Raw genomic sequence first — 21,234 nt, 5'->3', positions numbered from 1 at the left:
CAGAGGTACACTTACAACGAGAGGGACGATGACGTGAATGCGATCGTGATCCTGACCGTGATCGCTCCAAAGAAGCTCCTCGACGAGAAACGTCCGAAGAAATCGATCAAGTTCGAGTTTTCGGAGCATTCAGAGCTACGCACATGTTTGGTATTGATGACTGGTGACAACCCACGCGCGCCGAAACAGTGCCTCGCGGTCTTCTCAGGGAGATGATTGGCAACGTTGACTGATCTTGTGATGATCGATGATTGAGAGACTACGATCGATGTTGGCGTTTAGAATTGTGTACGTGACGTTCTGAATAGACTGACGTGCCGATCATTGGTGATCAGGAAACGGGACAAGACTGTAGATCGCTCTATTTATTCCGATTTTACTCCGAGACGATATTTATCGTAATGAGTTGCGAGCACGTGTGTGATTTTCCGCAGTCTAGTCAGAGGTACGCGCAGTTTAATCATATATTTAATATTTCGATCTAACCTAAGCAAAATTAGAACAGATGGTAGTGATCATAGGTGTGTAAATCGTTTTAATATAAAAAAAAAATGATCACCCACTTATCATTAGCATACAGTAGCTAGAAATTAAGAACTTGTAATAGTAAGAACCTCCTACGTAAATAAACGGACATTTTATGCACGTCTGTGATTTCGATTGTAAATAAATTTTATGTCATTCGCGCGATTATATTTATCGTAGACAAGGTGCTTCAAGTGACGTTTAAAAGACAAGAAAAACTGATTCGGTTTTAAAAACCTATCATCTTTTCGATTACATTTGACTCTTAATTGATAAGTGCTAGAACTAAAATTGACACTATGAGTTAGTGAGAATTCGAGTACAACGCGATATGTCACGAATGGCGGCGACTTCCGAGGCCCAGGAGAATTATTGAGGCCCCAGGAGGGAATGGATTTTCAGAGCGCAATGGACACCTTTGTAGAGGCATGGATGGCTGCTAACACGAAGACGGATCAAGTACAGGTAATCTTTTATTTTTGTTTCAACTTGGATAAAATATTGTACACAAAATATTATCAATCGTTCATGCAATTGTATAAATATTTTTCTGTAAACAAAATTGGAAAAATTTGTCATAAAATCGTAGAAAAAAATGTTAAAAAAATTTATTAGAATGTGAAAAATATTACATTTATTTAAGAATAATATTGATCGAAAAAATACATGGATGTAAAATTTAAAATGGAATATATTTCTTTTTTTTAGAATAAATGTAACAGATACAGAAAAAAATAGAACAAGAGAGTATTCCAATTTCTAACAGTTTAGTTTTTTAAAAATAATAAAGCTTTTTATTAACAGATTAAAGCGTAATTGAACTCTATAAGGATCACTAATTTATCGATTAGGATCATTTAAAATCTTTTTTATTCACACAGACATAAGGTTTTGCTAAAGTATCTAAAAATTTAGCTAGTTTTGTTTGTTTTGTTTGAACCATCAAAAATGAAACCTTTAAAACAGGTTATTAAAATGTTAAAACTTTTTGCAGCATTATCATCGGTGTTGTTTATACGTTTTACAGAATTATTTTGTAACTAATTATAAATTTTCAGATACTTCAGCAAAAACATCCTTTCCGTATATATGCCGAAAAATCATAAAAATGCTTTTAATATATGAGAGACCATGAAAAAAGTACAACTATATCGAAAATATGTGACCTTAATTTGACAAGGAATATAAAATTCCGATAAAATGGCTTACGTCGTGGATTAGCGTGCTAGCATCATCGTTTTCGGCGTTCGGTCTGCCGAACTTATAAAAATAACGCAGCGTCTATACTCAATGTTAGCGAGTACGAGGGGCGAGAAGCAACCCCTTTCTGACATTACACAGCCAATTGGCCACCCTATCGCTTCTTGCACCCCTCTCTCTCTCTTTCTCTGGACGCGCTTTCAGTCCGCTTAATTCTTCGTCATCAATTTGGCACATTCTTTCGCATCTCAAAGCAGCTAGCTACTCCACGTGTAATGCGCGATTATCTCAGTACCTAAAATAAATAAACAAGGCGTCGTTTCTACATCGCGTAATCATTTAAAAAATAATAAACTTGTAACATTATGTATTAGGAAAATGTGATAAATTTTGATAAATTCGAACGGAAATTTTCATTTTCTCGCACACGAGTCTTCTTATCCTAAAATTTCATCTTCCTAGATGCGTATTGTTTTAAATTAAAATATATAGAGCAGGTGCAATTATAAGTTTAGGTAAACATTCACGTAATCTATGCAGCATCGAAAAGAAAAAAACACGTTATTTATCAGACATATGATCGCTTGGGAAGGAAATAATTATCCATTTAAATGCAGCGCGAGCTCGGATTTAGACTCGATTCTCCACATCAAAAATCGCATACCAAATTCAGATCCGACGCGTATATCCGACGCTTCGCGATCTCACAATGAAAGCCGAGGGCAACCGTAGGACGGGGGATAATCCTTGGCAAAGCCGCGGCTCGCGTGTGTGCTGTGCGGACGAACGCGCGTACGTTTACACGTGTAGGTACGTATCGGGGGGTCACGGGTTCTGACCACGATACGGATGTGCCCCTGCCTTCTTCCTGTGCCACGACCATGTTCATGTTCTGGCATTCAACGGAATAAGACCGCATGTCTCCATTGACCGCTCGATCTCTCGATCCATGCCTTCGGCTCATCATGGCTATCGAAAAATTAACAATAAAACACGCTACGAATACGTTCGTCCAAATCCGTTTACATAAATTGTTGTAATAGACAGACTAATGTATCATGATAACATTTAATACGTTCTGAAATAACACGTACGAAATCCTATGTTCTACTTACGTTTTTGACTGTCTTTTTTTTTATTAAAAAAAAATATTAGAACAATTACAAACCTTTTTCGAGGTTAATCATAAGTTTCTTGTCAGAAATGATATTTTTGGAACATATAGAATAGAATTTATTCTTTTCAATATTTTCAAAACCAAGAAGGGGATTATAAATATTCCTACTTCATTTATCTATTCATATTTTTCTGACGCTCTTCTATTTTGCATTGTATGTTTATTGCTCCACTTGTCTCTTTTTCTTTATTTATTAGTGCACTTCTATCTATGTAAATATATTACAGTTGATACACGTTTCTAAAAATAACTCTATATGTCCAATAATATTGATTATTAATATTGACAGTATGCATAAATATTTTAAATATTTTTGCAACCTTATACGATCAGTATTATGCATAATATACATACAGTAGTATACATACAGGATCATCTTTATATTATCATAGCTATGATACTATTAGAATATTACACAATATATATCATTTATTTGAGAAAATTATCAATTTATCATGCATGAATTATATGATGTGGATCATTTTGTCAAAAGAGTTATGTACATTTTATTTTCATTGTAACAAAGCACAGATTAAATATTTTAAAAGAGAGAATGTAACTTATATGGAAGCACCTCGAGAGATGCATTATTCATGCAGATGTTTTTCAGAAAAGAAGTCAGAGACCGAGGATAATCTTATAATGCTGTCAAATACATGAAGCTCTGCCTTCATATTTGCAGTATTAGTGTACGAAGACTCATTTTGTAGTTTGTTCTTGTGAAAACGCAAGAACAATACTAACTTGGATTACAGGATGTGTAAAAATTCTAAATTCAGTCTTCATAATTTGCATTATAGTTATTTAAATTACACCGTCAAAGGAGCAAATATGAGTAAATAACAGCAATTGTAACAGCAACAAAGTGACGATCGCGAAACTCGAGCATAATGATCGCACGCGAGGAAAGAAATAAAAAGAGGGAAGATGCGACGTTGCAAAGTTAATTAAATTTTCTGTCGTTATCAATATATTATAGGTAGATCTATGACGCTTAATAAACGTTTAATAAACGTAATAGAGCCGTGCGAGCTCGCGATATTAAACAGCAGAGAAACGTCAGTGAAGAGAGAGAACTCGCGATGTAAAATTTTCACGCTGCCGCGACGCACCTCCCTGCATTCTGGCACTTTGAAAACGCATCCTTGCAACGCGTTGCACGCAGGACTGCTCGTGCACGCACGGGCCGCCACGTGTGTACTCGAAAGTGCGTCGTACATATCTACGTGTGCGTGCATGAGGATACGTTTGAAACACGCATGGTCACGGTATTTGACCACCCCAGCTCCCGGAATGATTGTAATCCATCTATCCGGCCACCGAAGCCGATATATCAAACGCAGGTAGAGCTCGCGGTCCTCTCTCTGTAGGCCTTTTACGTTGCCTTTTTATGCCGCAGACACGATCTTTTGTTTTCTCAGTGAATATTTTGTGAGAGAAAATTGGTTACGGCGATGCGAACAGTTTCGTGTCAGGTAACTTTATTATATAGAGCACGCGCGTTCCTCATCGTATTATTTTTTTTAAACTAGAATGCGTTGCAACAATTACTCCACGAAGATATGTGTGTAATAAATAATCATATCTTTTGGGAGAAAAAGAAATTTTAGAAATCAAATTATCGATATTATATTTCAGTATAAATCGTTATAAAAAAGCATTATATTTTTATTTTATAATATTAATATTATATATAAATATTTTTTTTTATTAAATTTGAAATGTATTTATAAATATATTTTCTCATGTTAATATTAAAGACTAATTTATCTATATGGTCAATTAAACTGTAATTTTGAAATATTTCGCTACTTTCTCTAGTATAAACCCTCGAAATCAGCGATCATTGCTGGTGCAAGATGGTATCTATTGCTTTCTAATCTTTAGTTCTACCATATTTTGCACTTAGGAACGAAGTACACTGACACTACAGTCGGCAACAATTTACGTAACACGATCGCAAACGCATCAATCCGCGGATTATCTATCACAAAGAGACATCCAATTATCGTTCGGGGATATCGCCGGCTCGATATTTCGATAAGCGTGATTAGAATGTTGCAGATTAATATGGATGCTACATTTAATTCTATTTGTGATGACCGCCAAAAGATAGCGAAATTATCACGCGCTCTAAAACAGATAATGAATCGTTTTAAAATTTGTTAAGTGCAATTTATGAATTGTTATTAGTATACAATGTTGCATGTTATTGTATCGATCGGAGATTAGAAGACGGCGAGTGCTTTTCAATGTTCTGTAAAAGCATATTCCAGAAACAGTTTATCTTCATAATCGGAATTTCATGGAATCTTTAACAATTATAAAACGATTATATCAACATTATCTAATTTCTATTAAGTTTTATAGAATTTCACAAAGTTTTTAAGAACAGTAAAAATTTAGGCAAATAGAACGCAAGTATTAGAGAGAACAACTAAGATTATAGTATAATTTTAATACTCAAGATTCACATTGCTCTTTCATACAAGCAGTCACTAATGGATTGGATAATCCAAAGTGAAATGCAAGAATTTAGTGGTAAAAATAATGTAGGAATTTTATAAGAGAAAGAGGAGCCAACGCTACACTAGCCAATTGTCAGATTGATTATTTCTTTAATAAAAATCTTTTTTGGATCAATAAAAAACGCGCAGTTTGCAAAATATCTCAATAGTAAATGTATAAAATTCTCTCTTTATTTTGAAATCAAAAGATTTTTTTTTAGATTTTTCGATCATGACAGAAATAAAATGACAGATTTTAAAAGAATTTTAAGTCGGTAGCTGTTCGAGTTATTTCCATTTTATTTCCGTTTGAAAATGTAATTAGAATGAACTCATATCCTAAACTGATCTCATATCCTCCGAGAACGCTGCAACGTATCGCTCACGGCGTGAAGCGCGATTTTTCATGACGCGCGTTAATGCAGCATTCGTAGAATTAATAAAGACAAGCGAGACAAGCGCTGATAATTCACGCGCATCGAATATCGTCGTAGAAATCGTCGTTGTGATGAGACGAGAAGAAAGGATCCTCATGCAAAGGGGCGATATCGTCATGAATGTTCTTTCTTTTCTTTTTTTTTTATTTCGATGAATAGAATTGATCACATGAAGAACGATGCCGCTGACGTAAGACATACTTCGAAAAGGACCACGCGTTCAATTGGTCAAACATTAAAGATTGTCATCGTGATTCGGTCTTACGTAAGTTCGTTTGTGCGGACGATTCGTAGCGCGCGCGCGATTGATTCCGCCACTGTTCCATCGTGGTTAATTCCGTTCAGAATCTCTCGCAGATCCATGAGAATCCTGTGCACGGTCAACGATTAAGGTTATCGCATTAACGGGAAACACTAGCAGGAAACGCCATCGCTGCGTATCTCCGTTACACCCGGTAGATAAGCTGATCCGTTGATAAACCGCCTGCCAAACTCGTCGTTCGTGGCGCAATGCGATATCGCGCTCGCGCTTCACGTTTAATTATTTACTTTTCCATTTTTACTGTCGTCACACACAATTAGGACACGGGAGAAGAGTACGTTTGTTTAAATTCATGGCTCGTACAGATTGGACGAAGCAGCATTTATTGTCTTTTGTGTTGACAATATTTTGCGAGTAGTACGACATACTTTAATTTTAATTTTATTATAGTTTCTCTTATTCAACTTGAGCAATTATTCTTGTTTTACTAATATTTAATGAGATAATTATTTAACATGATGCAAAAAAATATTTCGCCAATTATTACGAGTGATATTATTACAAACTTTTTATGCTCTTCCAACATTTCTTCAATTTCATCTATCTACTTAATCGTTATTGGCCCATCTGGTTAACTTTATCACATTTATTATCGCGCAATTAATGATATCTAATAAGAAGCAATTTTTATCGCTCAAATGAGCGAATTTTCAAAAGTGTTTCTCGCGACGTTTCTTGGATCTGACGCCTTCCCAGCGCGATTTCCGATTTCTACGGGAGGCCAAGTGAATTCTCAACTATGGCGAAAGCCGGATCGATGAACGAACCGAAATTCCTGATTTTACGACAACAACATCGTAACCCCTCGCACGTCACAGCAGAGTTACCGCGATATCACTTGGGGCGTTAGCTGGATAAGCCGCTAACCCCATCCACCTGTTGCCCCTTCTTACACGCTCCCGCTTTCGGTCTCGCGTTCGTCTTCATTCCTCGCGTGGAAGCCGAGGATCCGGAGATCCTCTCTATCCTCTTCCAATTCACGTGGACCCTCGGGGCCCGTCGTTCCCGCTCGTCTCTCTTCCATCAATGATGCCGGCTGGCCCTTATCTCTCTTTCTCGCTCTCTTCGGCACCTTCAGGCATCCCGTTTCTCCGCTACCTTCTTCACCACCTCCTTCCTCTTCTTCATCATCTTCTTCTCTCTTACTCCCATTCCAGGCCCGGGTCTTCAGCGGTCTGACGTGTTTTTTGCGAGTGCATACCTCGAAGAGCTCCCGAAACAGTAGCTGGTACCTCGGTACAGTCCGGGCAAGCGAAAAAATCATCCGGTCGATCCTTTCGCAACCGATTGTTAGATCGATGAGAAAAGTGATGTACAAAGATATTAAAATCTATAAATGTAAGAAGAAATTCTTCTTTTTCTTTTGATTTGACTTCAATAATTATGTATATATTTCTATCTTAATATTTCCTACGAATAAAGATATACGAGTAAAAGATTCATTATTCAGAAAAAATAAAAAAAAATTGAAGTTTAATTGCGACTTGATAGAATTAATTTACATAAATATAAAAAGACGATAAGTTTTGTGCAATCTGTTCGGTTAAGAACCGGGATGATCATTTTCGAGGAGCAATTAATACGATGCTCATCGTCGATTTTTCAAGATTGCCTTGTGTGATGTGCGCGTGAGTGCCGGCTGATTAAATTTCATAATTTTGTAATTAAATAAGGAGACTAAATACTCGCTAAAATTGCTGATTGCGAGCAAACACGAACGCGGCAGGAAGTCGCGAAGGATTATGGAGGGTTAAACACCGTATTCCACGGAGGCGTCATCGACGATCCAGTTTCCAGACGAAAATCATCGCTCCGCGGTGCATCTCGCACATCGGCGGCGGCGACGGCGGCGGCAGCGGTTGCGGTGGTGTAGGATTGTCGCATTCTGGGCCCAGTTGACCCCAGTTGACACCGTGGACGGCTTAGCCGTTAGTGTTAAGTTCAGTTCACTCATACATAAATCTAAGTCCGCGCTTATGTCTTAGCCTGGTCACCGCTCGGAATTGAGCACGTGCTCAGATTTCATCGTCGACGACGCTTAGATCATCCGGCTCGCTCGGCCCGACCGAAACGTCGTAGATTTGACCGCGTTTAGGCGACGCTCCCACCGTGAATTGCCGCCGAAGGCTTTTTTAATCGTTAGATTGCCTCCAATCGTGCATAGTTAATTCGCGCGCGAGTTATCTTTTCTTTCTTTTTAGAAGCAGATTCTAGACAATCCTTTATCGCGCGCGAGCGCATTTTTTAGCAAGGATACAACATTACATTTAATTCGTGTAATATATTATCATTGTAATATATTAAAAATTTATTTATAAAATTTTGAAAATTAATATGATACGGACAAATAACATGATTTATGTATATACACCGATGATTTATGATAATACTTTTTATACTTTAAAGATTAATAGGAGCTACGTTTCTCTGTAGAAATTTGTATAATAGGTAATCGTTCCCGTAAAAAAGTCATGCGACCGTTAGAAGCATGATGTGCCAGGAAATTTTGTCTTCAGAGATTAAGGACAGCAAAGGATTTGTATTACCCCGCGGCGATTACCGCACTCTCGCTGGATTATACACAAACGAGCGATGAAATAAACATCACAATAATTTACATAACGTGCTCTTGTACGCAGAAAATATTTTCGCTGTGAAACTTTGCCAGGGACAATACAGAAGCTGGGGAAGAACTTGTTGCCTGAGTAATAAGCGTAAAAATGTACATATCATGCTTCCCGGTATTAAAATTTCTTTCGCGTCCTCTTGATACATAAAAAGATTCTTATATTTTATAATGTAGAGCTTATCGAATTTCTCTGTATAATATTCTCATCTTCTTTTAAATAGATCACTTTTCTTTGTTTCTCCTCTTTGACAAAATAAATGTGCCGCATTTCAATAATGTATATGACAATAATCGTACATAGACATTATCATTATCGCGTCGAAATTGTATTTATTGTTCAAAATGAATTTTTTAAACATGAATATCCTCTCGTGGTTGCAGAGCCAAGCGTTGGCATTGACGCACAAAGCCTCGCCACCATCGAGACCGAGCAGCGTGTCCTCGTTACCGAGGAGTCCTCAGTCTCATCAGTCCCAGCAGTCTCAGCCGCAGAACGCACCTCAGCACCCATCGGTACATCCGTTGCAATCGCAAACACCTCTCGGTACACCTCAGACACCGTTCTCTGCGCACAATCAGCATCCAAAGCAAGAAATCAACGCCAGTCCCAAGCAGGAAGGCTTCGATCTCAGCAAATCCGCCTCCAGTACAGGTAAATATTTCTTTTTCGTTTATATTTCATTGTCCGTTTAATAATGATAAATAATGATTTATTAAAAATACTAAGCATATATAACAATTATTATATATTTTTATTTTGACAAAGTTTGATGATTTCAATTTTAAAATTATTAAATTGGAAGTTGATACTATTTATTTTATAATGTTATAAATATATTTTAAATAAATTTTGATGAATTTTTTAATTTAAGAATATCGCAAAATAATATAATAATGAAGAAATTCTATATGGTTATTTGAACGTATTTGAACTCTTGTATTTCGTATCGTCCCGTTCCTCATCGTCTTGTCCCTACGCGAGTGCATTTGTACACCCCATTACCTTGGGTTGCATCTCGGGTGTGGTGGCTTGTGCAGGGTTCTCGTGGTCGTAAATCGTCGATTTGTCGGGCGAATTAAGTCACCTTTTATGAAAGATCGGGTCGTGCGAAAACAGCTTTACAACGCGTAACTCAACAGTTGGGATAACTCATGTGACGGCGATGAGGAAAACATGGTAACGATGCACCGATGTCACATCCATTAATGCATTCTATATGAACGGAAACGGCGTTAATCGCCGTCACCGTCTCACATCCGGCGAAGGCCGATATAGCTCTTGTGTAATAAATAAGAAAGCAAACGGGGAAACGATACGAACGTTTTAAGTTTGAATTATTTTATGCTGTCGATTTTATTTTTTTTTTTTACTCCAAAATTATGTAGTATTGTTTGTCCAACTTAATAATATCTATTTAGAAAAGGGGTTACATTTAATATAACTCTATGGTAGAAATAATATATATTATAAGTAATTTATAGATAATGCTAGTGTTAGAAGGTTACCATCATTTATTTATCTATTGCTAAAGGTTGTTTAATGATATTGCAAATAATACAAAGAGTCTGCTCAAAATGCTTCACTTTTATTCGAGGCAATCCAGAAACTCAGTTGCCATGTCGCGTCATAAAGTCCGCTTCCGTTGAGAATGACGAAGACGTACGTACTCGATGGAGGTCGCGCGAGAGGGATCGTTAAAGCTCATAAACGAGATAGACTATCGGCGGAATTTCCTTGATCCTCGATAATGCGGTGGAAACAATTTACACGCGTCCGTTTGCAATGAGAATTAAACGTTGTATAAACGGAGCCCGTGATACTTAACATTCTAATTTTACACGACAAAATTCGTAGATAGCAACAAAGAAAGAATTAATAATAATTAAATATATAAATATAACAAACATATTTGCTACTATAACGTACGGCACGTTTATTGCTGAATGAAACATCCGACAGCAAATTAATTAAGCATAGTTTCTTGAATTTAAATTATTATTGAATTATCTTATCTCCAAATATTGATAGAAACATATATATGTGTGTTTGTAAATCTACTTAATTTTATTTAACGATCTCTCGACAATAATATAATTTTCTATTTTAAAAATAACACACTGCTGCAATTAAAAACACTATGACATATTTTATCTAATTTGCTGTACAGCAACCAACCTTTTTTTTAGTGCAATATCTAGTATCTTTTTACATATGTTAGTTTTCCGCAAAAAATAGACAAAGTTGCTACAGAATAGAGAACGTCAATCGCAGTCTGCATACAAAATCAAAGAAATGACTATAATTAAATATTTGTCTAATCTATCATTTATAAGATTTTCCATTAAATATATATATTTATGATATACGTTTCTCTATTTTTATTTTTTTTTTTTGCTTGATTCTTTCACAATAAAAATCGCTACGAAAAAAAATCCAAGAAAGGGAGGGAAAAAATTATATCGTACATCATATTAAGTTGTCAAATTATGTTCTACGATTTTTTTCTCAGGCACCTTTTAGAGTGAAATCGATTTAAGTGTTCTTAAGAGAGTAGAGGGGATAGATATTCTGTACTTTGACATTTCGAAGGCGTGCAGGAATGCAGGGAGCTAGAGCACATATTTGCTTTTCTAGCCCCGATCTAGACGAGGAGAAAAGGGTGGTACGAGATGGGGGATGCGGGTGGACAAAAGCACGCACTTCCTAAATCTACGGATCTCGAGGATCCTCTTTAAATCTCCGTATGTCACAGTTAATTTTTTCCTCTCCTCCCTTCCCCCTCCTCCTCTGCTCCTTTTCTACATTTCTCAGTTCTTATCTTCATCTTTCCTTAATCGAGACTTTTTTTAACTTTTCAAATTTCTAAAAGTGCGACCTACTTATTTCCAACGCTGAACCGTGCAATAAGCGACAGTAGAATATTTAATATAATATTTATTGTTGTATAATGCAATAACATTAAATTTTGAAAACTGATTCGCATAAATAGATTATATAATTTTTAATAATTACAATAATGTTAATTTCTTAATTTCATAAAAATTCTTTGTATAAGAAATTAAAAATAAATACGTCCAAAAATAAGAGAACTGGCATGATTTTTTTTTCGAGAAGTGATTTCGCGTCGGCATACATCAAAGATGAGCTGGAAAGACGAGATCGTTTGTTCCCTTTTAGTCCGCGAGCCGTAAGCGTCAGCTCGGAATTAGGATAATCGTCCGCGTGTGTTCCGTACGGATTTACCTGGACGTCTATATGCGCGCATCCGTGTGCAGGAACGGTGGGACGAACCGCGACGAGGTGCAGTCAGAGGGGAGGATATTGTGACCCTTACGAACTAATCCGGATTAAATTCAAATCCCTGGCTATGCGGCTAGGCGACCTGCGAACATTCACCATGGCGTCTTGCGCCATACGATCGGGCTCGTTACGCCATTTAACCCTACGCGATACTCCCTCCCAAGAGATGAAACATCTTTTGTGGCGAGTTGCCTTTGAATTCTCACTATTTACGTTCTCGTCAGTGGACAGAACGATGTAGCTCCCGGAGCATAAAAGTTTTGATTTAGTAATCCCCAAACTTGCGATGCAAAACCCGATCAGAAAATATATTCTGTTGGGAAAGACTTACAATGAGTATTTGACGTACTACAAACTCAAAAAACGATCGGAGGCTTTGTATAAATTCAGCGCGTTTAATTCAAATGTATCTACCCTTCGTTGCGCTTGTAAAAAAAAAACAGTGTAGTTTTAACTTGTTTTAATTTTCAGAAGTCGTTCTATTATTTATAAATAACTGGGATATCACGAAGTATAAATAATGTTATAATGAGTGAGATAATATTTAATGAATTCATATATTTTTCACAGTATGAACTGAATTTACAAATTACGAAGAATATTTTAACACGAAGGCGCATTTAATTACAAAGGCTTAGAAATATATATTTTGTTTGTGAACACATATGTAATAAAATTATATATTTTTATTTAGAATATAAAAATAACAAAGGAAGGAAATATAAGAAAGTTTTATAAAATACAGCAAAGACGCATCGATTAATCAAATTGTATTGAAACAAAATAAAATAGTAATATTACTGGCTTCAAAAACATCTAATATATGTATAATAGCAAATTTAATATAAATAAAAATTTTTATATTGTATCAAATTGTGTATTAATGCATATGAATTGTAGCATAAAAACTGTTATCTTCCCTCATTTCTCTCGCAATTCAGGAATGATTCTTTTATAGCCGCCCTGTATACGTTCTAGCTTTCAACCTGACCACGCGTTAAGCTAAAGGCAAAATCGATATCATATCTCGCAGAGAGCAATCGTGGACCATATTGCAAATGGTTATTTCTCACATGTACAGAAATGCGTGTGTGCATATATGTCTTTATTTTTACTGTTCTTATATTTAAGTTCTGTCCTACATTTAGCTTACCGAACGCAAATCCTTGCAAGACATTACAAAGTCTGATTCTTACCGATGCAAAGACTATAGACAAAGTAAAGCAGTTCTTGTAATATCCGTAAAAATACTATTCACGCTGCATTCAAATTATAAATTGCTTCTTTTTTAGAATTATAAAGTATATCTTATAATTTTATTTAATTTCCTATTCTTACTTTTGTAAAATATAGGTATATAAAACGTACCGTGCACACTTTTGTATTTAATAACTTTTGTTTTTTTATCAGTTCGGATATAATTTTTTTAGCAATTTTTGAAGCGAATAGTCTTTTAATGAATATTCTGCTAAGTTTCGAGGCAAACTTTTGTTCATATAATTTTAAAAGTAAAAATTTCTATTCTGATAATTAATATTTTAACATAATGAGTTAACTATTTATCGTGACGCGATCTGAATAATGAAGATTGTAATGTAATTGCGGACGCAACGAAGCTTTAAACCTTACTTAAAAATCACTTACAATTAAATCTCTTCTGTGTCTGAGTCGCGCATTATTCGTGATGTCATCGGTATCTTAGGTAATAATAGATATGTCCCACATAAACGTTGTAAATCAACGTCTATTGTTATTCTGATTAATCTCGATCTTACAATTTCTTTAAAATTTCTTTCTAAATCTTTAAAACTAAGTATCCCAAGTTTTCTACATAACATTTTCATTCTCTATTAACAAATATTTCCGATATTAACAAATATTCGTTTTAAACAATACTATGCAAGATATGGAAGGTATTGATTGATGCAATAAAACGTCTATGAAATTTTGATAAAATTGAATCGTCGTGATTGGACATCTTCATATCCTGACTAAATTTATACCCTGTTGTGACAATTTAACGAAGATCAATTTTATATTTTATTTTTACTAAAGACAAAATTGATCGGTAAATTCACAAAAATCCTTTATTAATCTCGATACGGCTTTAATATCGATCGACGTCGCGCTCGAAAATCAGTACTTTAAGCGGATAGGTAAAAATAGGGCACTGGCGGACGTGAATTTTCAGGCACACCCTATAGATAACGCTCCGAACTGTCGGTGGAGAACACACAGGATACGCTGAGAGTGAGGGCGGCGAGGTGCAGGCGAGAGAGGGTGAAAAGGGGGTGGGTTAGGATTAGCTGAGTTGTGTGCGTTGGATTTTGGATTTGGACGGCGGGCGGCGCACACACGACCAATAATCCCGGATTAATCCCAGTCTCACGTGTACGCGCGTACGCACACGAGCGCAATCGAGCGCGCGAGCGCGAACGCGGGCGCATACGTGCAGGTCGGTCAAACTCGGTGACGCAAGTGCAAACGTGTGTATGCGTATATGTTGCACCCTTGTGCCTGACACACATACACGAAAGAGGAAGAGAGAGAGAGTGAGACGGAGGGAGGGGAGAGGGAAAGAGAGAGAGAGAGAGGGAACCAAACCGGAGCCACTAAAGGATTTGGCCACGCACACACACAACACGGCTCGCACATGTACACGCGGCGCCCAAAGATAATCCCCACGAATACAGAGCCCGGATAATCCCCGTGCAGGGCCGCGTATACGGCCCGCTTTCTGTCCCGTATGCGTGCACACGTACGCGCTCACTCATACGCGTACCGTGGATGATGGCTCGTATAAAAGGGCGGTCGAGAGGCTGCCAGGGGGGTGGCGGCGGGAGGACTATGGCAGAGCACACAAGGTTTAGAGGCTAAGCGGCTCATCCCCCAGGAAGCTTTACATCCCGTCCTGATACGACGGGAATTCTACGAACGATTCGAAAGATATTGTGCCTGTGCGTTAACATGTGTGCGTGTCTGTGTGTGTGTGTGTGTGTGTGTGTGTGTGCGCGCGCGCGCGCGCGCGCGTGTGTGTCTGCTGTGTGTGTGTGTGTGTGTGTGTGTGTGTGTGTGTGTGTGTGTGTGTGTGTGTGTGCGTGTGTGTGTGTGTGTCTGTACGTAGATATACCCGTGCACGTACGCTCGCGAGTAACGTCGAGCTGCATCGGCGAGATATTGGTCGGCGCGAAAGAGATCTGGAACAAGGCGCGCTTTGTCGCGCGAATGACGAAGAACGACAGGAAAACGTGGTGACGATGTCGGTCGGCGGCATTTGGTGAAACCGGTCCGAGCTGCGTCACAAACGAATCGCGAGGTAATGCATCGAGGATACGGGAAAAATTGCCAATTTTAGAATATCGAACTTGGACCCGTTGTTTCGGAGTAAAGCTCGTTTTACAATTGCGTAAGCATAGTTGAAAGTGGTTATAATTGTGAGAATTCTCCTCATATTTATGATTAGTTAATTCTTACAATTACAATCACTTACAACTATGCTTGTACACTTGTAGAATGGATTTAAATTTGTCACTTGCCATTGCGCGCAAAATGCTATTCCTTTTTAGCTGATAAATCTATCTTGTATATTAAGTAAGAATAACATAATAAGGATAACATAAATAAAAAAACCGCTCTTCTTGTAATGCTGAAAGTAATAAAGATTCTTCTTTTACTAACGTAGAAATGTTTGTAACGAAACTTTGATAATAAAGAAACTAATATTGATTGGTTCTGTTAAACGCAATTGAGTACCTCTGATTTTCTTTAGAGAAATCAGCTGTTAATAATAAAGCACTGCGATTTGAAATGTAAATAGACTTTCTTCACTATTTTAAATACAATAAGTTTACAGTGAATGACAATACAAATTAAAAAGACGAAAACTGTCGCAATTAATTACATTTTAACATTCATAGACAATACAATATTACAGAAACTTTCCATGTAAACTTAACGACAATGCATTTACATTCGCGAGACAATTTATCTTGTGTACTTTTGTTTTTCATGCACACTACTCACACACATGCTTGCAGAAATATTTTATCTTAAAAATTCGGAACGACGCATATGGCATTTCACGCGATCTTCAACCGGTATTCCCCTTCATGGGAGAAAAATTCCGAAAGATACGAGAGGTCGTCGGTCTATGACCATAATCTTAATCCTGGATTAAGCGACGCGAGGATTTGTATAATCCCGCTATTTTGTCTCCGCGGCGCACCTTGGGATTAAAGAGTCTAAAACCTCGTGGCGTCTCCGGCGATAAATCTAAGGATTGTGACCTTGGATTATGTAATGCCGAATACGCTGTAATAAATGATTCATAAAAAAGATTTAATGTCTTTGCCATGTGTCACATGACTTTTCAGCATTTCCCACTCGGGTCCGAAAGTCCTTGTATAATAAAGATACAGTGGAATTTCGGGATTGCGGCGCTTTATCACCGCCAAGTAATATCAAGGTCCGCTGGCTTTGAGCCTTTTGCAGTACTATTAACAAAATTCTGATTATCACCACGCCGCTGTCGCTTAATCCCAGATTATACGTACAACGCTACAGTGGCAAATAAATTATATGTAACGACAAGCCGAAAATTCGCGTTGAACATAGAAATAACGGGTTATGTCGAGAATTCGGAATTAACGATTCACATATCAATAAAACGACATTAATTCATAATCCTTTGCTTTGAAAAAAGAACATATGAAATTTTCAAGCGAATTTTTCGAGAAAGCTTGATTTTTTGCATACATCGCATATGCATAATGCCTTTTATTATCAGTATATAGATACATAATTATATGATAATTAGCATGAATAATATTGAATAGCATTTTTTATTAAAGAAATCTACTTTTATATAAGAAGAAGAAAAAGACTGTAATAGAGAAACATTTTTATTGATTTCTAGGTTAATTTCTTGAAATTGAATCACGATCTAATTTTCTTACTTATTTGCTTGCGTTCTCTCCTTTATAATATCATTACATTAGCACGACATTATCTGGAAACGAAATTAGATCAAACGATCGCACGTGTACATGGGGTAAATTTGGTCCTCTCTTCAGCTCGTCCTTCAAATAAAGGAGATTATCATGTCTCGCGACCCTGCCAACGTTTATCTCCTTGATCGGGATAGAAACTTCCCAGGAGATTATTGCAGCGAGTTTCGTGGGCCAGGATAGCAGGAGGTATTGAGGAGGATCATGGGACACGTGCAGATCCTTTGTGCGTGTTATCGAAGAAGCGGCGTTAGCCTGTTGCTCTACGTGCGAGGACGCGAAAGAAGGAGGCACACGTGACACCTCGAGTTTCTGCTCGTTCAAGAAAGCGCCGTCAAGTTTCGTCGCGTGAGGATACTGCATTAGGCGTGAGATCATAAAATCGGATCGGATCACGTTATCCCGCGCAAGAGAATTGGGATAAGGAACTGAGGCGGCAATCAGGCTCGCAGAAGGCATAAAAGTGACTGCCGCGCTCGCGACGCGAGATATGAAGGCCTGTTACTTGCGGATTTTTGGATTCCCGGTTTTCCAGACTCCTAAAACGCGGCCACGAACCCCCAGGCTCTCCTTTTCGCAAGATTCTGCGTTCCTGTTGCTCAAGGGTCATCCACTACCCTTTTTTACCTTCCTAAACGCCCATCCATTCTCTTATCGATCACTTACATTAGTATTGTATAACATTGCTCTACTAAATGTGCTGAACTAAATATGTAAATGGCGATATTGCTTTTTTTAATGCCAACATTTTGTTGTTGTGATACTTATTTTATTTTTAGATTTATGAAGATACTAGAATAAATACACAAATTTAAAACAAATTATAACGAAAATGTTAAATTTTGTTAAAATTACAAAACAATGCTGCAGCGCAAAATATAGATTTATCGAAGAATAAGAAAAAGTTTATAATAGCATAGCAAATACTTATAGCCGCAAAAAGTTCTTTCATAAAATACATTTTTAATATGATTGTTTCCATAAAAATATTTATGTGTGATGCGTTAAAAATTGAATAATATTTCTAATATATTATGAATATTAAGAAGCATAATTTTTTACATACAATAATGTGTAAGTATTGCTTTTAAAATTTGTTTCTAAGAATTCTTCAATTTTTATTTCAAAATTGGACAAATTTGGACATATTCAAATACTGTTAATGTTAAGGAATTCTTTGATGTCTAATTTATTTACAATTTAATTATATTCATGATTACATCAGAAGTATTTAAGCCTCCTGAGTAGTCAGCATGCAATTCAAAATCAGTCAGCGGCCTGGTGAAATGTGGCGAAATCAGTAGTCACACACAAGCACAAGCCTATGTACATATGTACTCTCGGCGCGCCGAAAGTGAGCACATGACATGGGCTCGTCCTTGTATGTGTGTTACAGCGCCTCGCCACGATAAATGGCTGAACTTATAGGCGTGGAAAAGTGACGTTTTGACGACGAAATTTGTGCTGCATGCTATTTCGTTATTATTTGCTTAATTGTGAAAATGCTTAATTGTGACATGTCTCGTACTTATGAAAGTTCTAAAAATGGGCAGAAACTATAGTCCTATATCCTGAGAAATTTGATATGTATATTTTATTCAGTTCAACAGCTGTTCAAATCGTGTTTTTGCCCGAAATTAGGCTCACTTTACCTACCTTTTATGACTATTTACTGATTATTAAGGGAGAAAAGGACAGTTTCTGCCCATTTTTACAGATATTTTAAAGCAATCTCGTCATTTAGATTTATCCAAATTGTCTTTTATAAATTGCAGCATAAATTTACGTGTCATTCCTCGCTTCTGACGTCACGATTCCAACATGGCCGCCGCGACTACTCAGGAGCCTTAAATCTTTGCCCGATTTATAAATATTCAGCTATTTTTTTATTTTCTTCAACTAGCTAACGGATTCAACTACACATTTTGCAACTATTTGTTTGCTGTTTCAATTTAGAGCATGCTTTCGTTTTTCGTAATTCATAATCGACTGATTACCCACTCAGCTGGATTTATAAATTCATAATTACATATGAAATATTATTGTGAAATGATATCTCATAAACTTAAAATATAAAAAAAGTTGTGTGTGTATTGTATTTCAATGAATGAATAGCAGTACCTTCTATTCCCTAAATATACACAAAATATAAATCTTATAATACATAAAATTCTTATTCAGAGTAATTTAAAGATGTGAATCAGAAAAACATTCGAAATGGTCCTAAATCGCGATTAAAATCATCTTTCATAAAGCGAAAGTAGTGTTCATTATTCTAGACGTTAATTAACAACTCTCAATCGTGATACAATGCGATTCATTTCTTTTTATCATCTATAAGCACATATATTCCGTTGACCCGATTACACCTATCGCTGTGCCTTTTTCATCAGCCACCGCCTCGAGCTGTCGTAATATTGCTCTCTGGATCGATGCAGTGGATAATTTATAGGCCTAATAGACGTCTCTCGTATCAGGAGCGCATATCCCGGCGCTGAGTAGCCGCGTTGTGTCAGTTCTCGGCCTCGTCGCGAAACGCCTATTCGGTCATCGCCTCGGCTCGACTCTATCTTGCCGAAAAATATGCAAATGAGGTCCTTTGTCCGATACCTGTCGCCTTATTTTCGCTGACCGGACAGCAGAAGCGATAGGAAGGTGTCTCACATCCTGTCCCGGACCCTCGAAATGCCCCGTGACCCAAATAAGGGCTTTTGTAGGACCCCGGCGATCAGGACAGCAGGACGCTAGGACGTGGCATTCTTACGCATGTGCCGCGCACGCACCCTTTCGCTTCCCCTTCGTTCTCTCATTCTCTCTCTCATATCAACGAGCCTCTTCGTTCTTCTCCCTTTGCATCGCTTCGTTTGGTTACCCCCGGCCGCTCGCTCTCTATCTCCCTCTGCCAGCCGACCGAATTGTGACTCCCGAAGGACCATAGAATCCAGCAGAATGCGTATGTTACCCTGCTAGTTGTTTACGCACGAGAGTCGTGAAAAAAATCCTAGCAACCGGTGGCTGATCGGAGGAGAGGGATAATACATGGATGAAGAACCTGCGCAGTAATTAGCGGTGCAGAATCGTAGCTTTCGTTGGACAAGTCGTTGTTTAATCTTGGAAGTTTAAATTTAGTATTTAAATTCGAGAGTTATAAATCTTTCATGTTTGTCTCATCTACGCAGTTTTGTTTCTTATCTTTTTCTTCTTCAGAATTATGAATTAGATACATGATTTCGATAACATAAAAAGTATATAAAGAGATGTAGTTAAGAAAGATAAATTTTTCTCGATGTCAGCTGTCTTAATTATGTCTCTATTCTTGTTTGTTATTCGGGATCTCTACGTTATCATCTCTACTTAATTGTTTTACAAGGCAAATCGAATAAGTGATGTTCGACTTCTGTGAAGGCAAAAATGGAGGGCAATGCGGTTAATGCGACGATGATATATTGCATCGTGTAAGTAAAAAATAAGTCCAATTGGGAGTTGTTGTCGTCAATAGGTTATCACTCGCATACATCACAACGTAAAGATTTAAGCCACTTAGAAAGCTTTTTGATGAAGACGTATTTTTTAGACCTAAATAGATACGATTAGGTTTTGTAATAAAAATATAAATAAATATTTATAACACAGTGATGCAATTATTAATGTATGTGATGTAATTAATATACATATATATATATACATAAATATAATAATAAATTTGCAACAATTTATAATTACAAATTGGAAAAAGTAATATGTGACGGTAGTCATTCCTCAGGGGAATAACTTTCTAAGATATTAATATTTGAAAATAAATGTATGCAATAGTTATCAGTACGCATGAAATTCATATTGATAGCAAATTAATTGCCGTTTCTATCTTTCAAGCCCAACGTAAGCAATCCGCTGGATTATATAATCCCGTCATTTAGGACTTAGACTTACTAATCCTCAAAGCGGCCTCACCAAACAAAACGCCAGGGTTATATAATCTCTGAGATTGGTTAATTCATTATGGATTACGACAGAGACAATTTCAAACGCGACGTAAATGTAAATTAATGTGTTTTAATATATTTAGCACTCATATTTTTACAATGTTAAATATTATTCGTCAGCTTTACACATCCGATTACATTTTTAAC

General features: G+C 37.0%; 1 protein-coding gene across 1 annotated transcript in view; it reads left to right on the top strand.

Moving 5' to 3' along the window:
- Positions 1–479: 479 nt before the first annotated feature.
- LOC108694003 overlaps positions 480–21,234 on the top strand; it is a 46,860-nt gene continuing 26,105 nt past the window's right edge. Inside the window, exons 1-2 of the mRNA XM_018203248.1 lie at positions 480–990; positions 9,179–9,449. Of these exons, the coding sequence (XP_018058737.1) occupies positions 916–990; positions 9,179–9,449 (346 nt within the window). The 5' untranslated portion in view covers positions 480–915. The remainder of the gene's footprint in view (positions 991–9,178; positions 9,450–21,234) is intronic.

The sequence above is a fragment of the Atta colombica genome, unplaced genomic scaffold, assembly GCF_001594045.1.
Source record: "Atta colombica isolate Treedump-2 unplaced genomic scaffold, Acol1.0 scaffold112, whole genome shotgun sequence".
Lineage (NCBI taxonomy): Eukaryota > Metazoa > Arthropoda > Insecta > Hymenoptera > Formicidae > Atta > Atta colombica.
The sequence above is the reverse complement of the archived record's forward strand: the minus strand, read 5'-3'. Positions and strand labels throughout refer to the sequence as shown.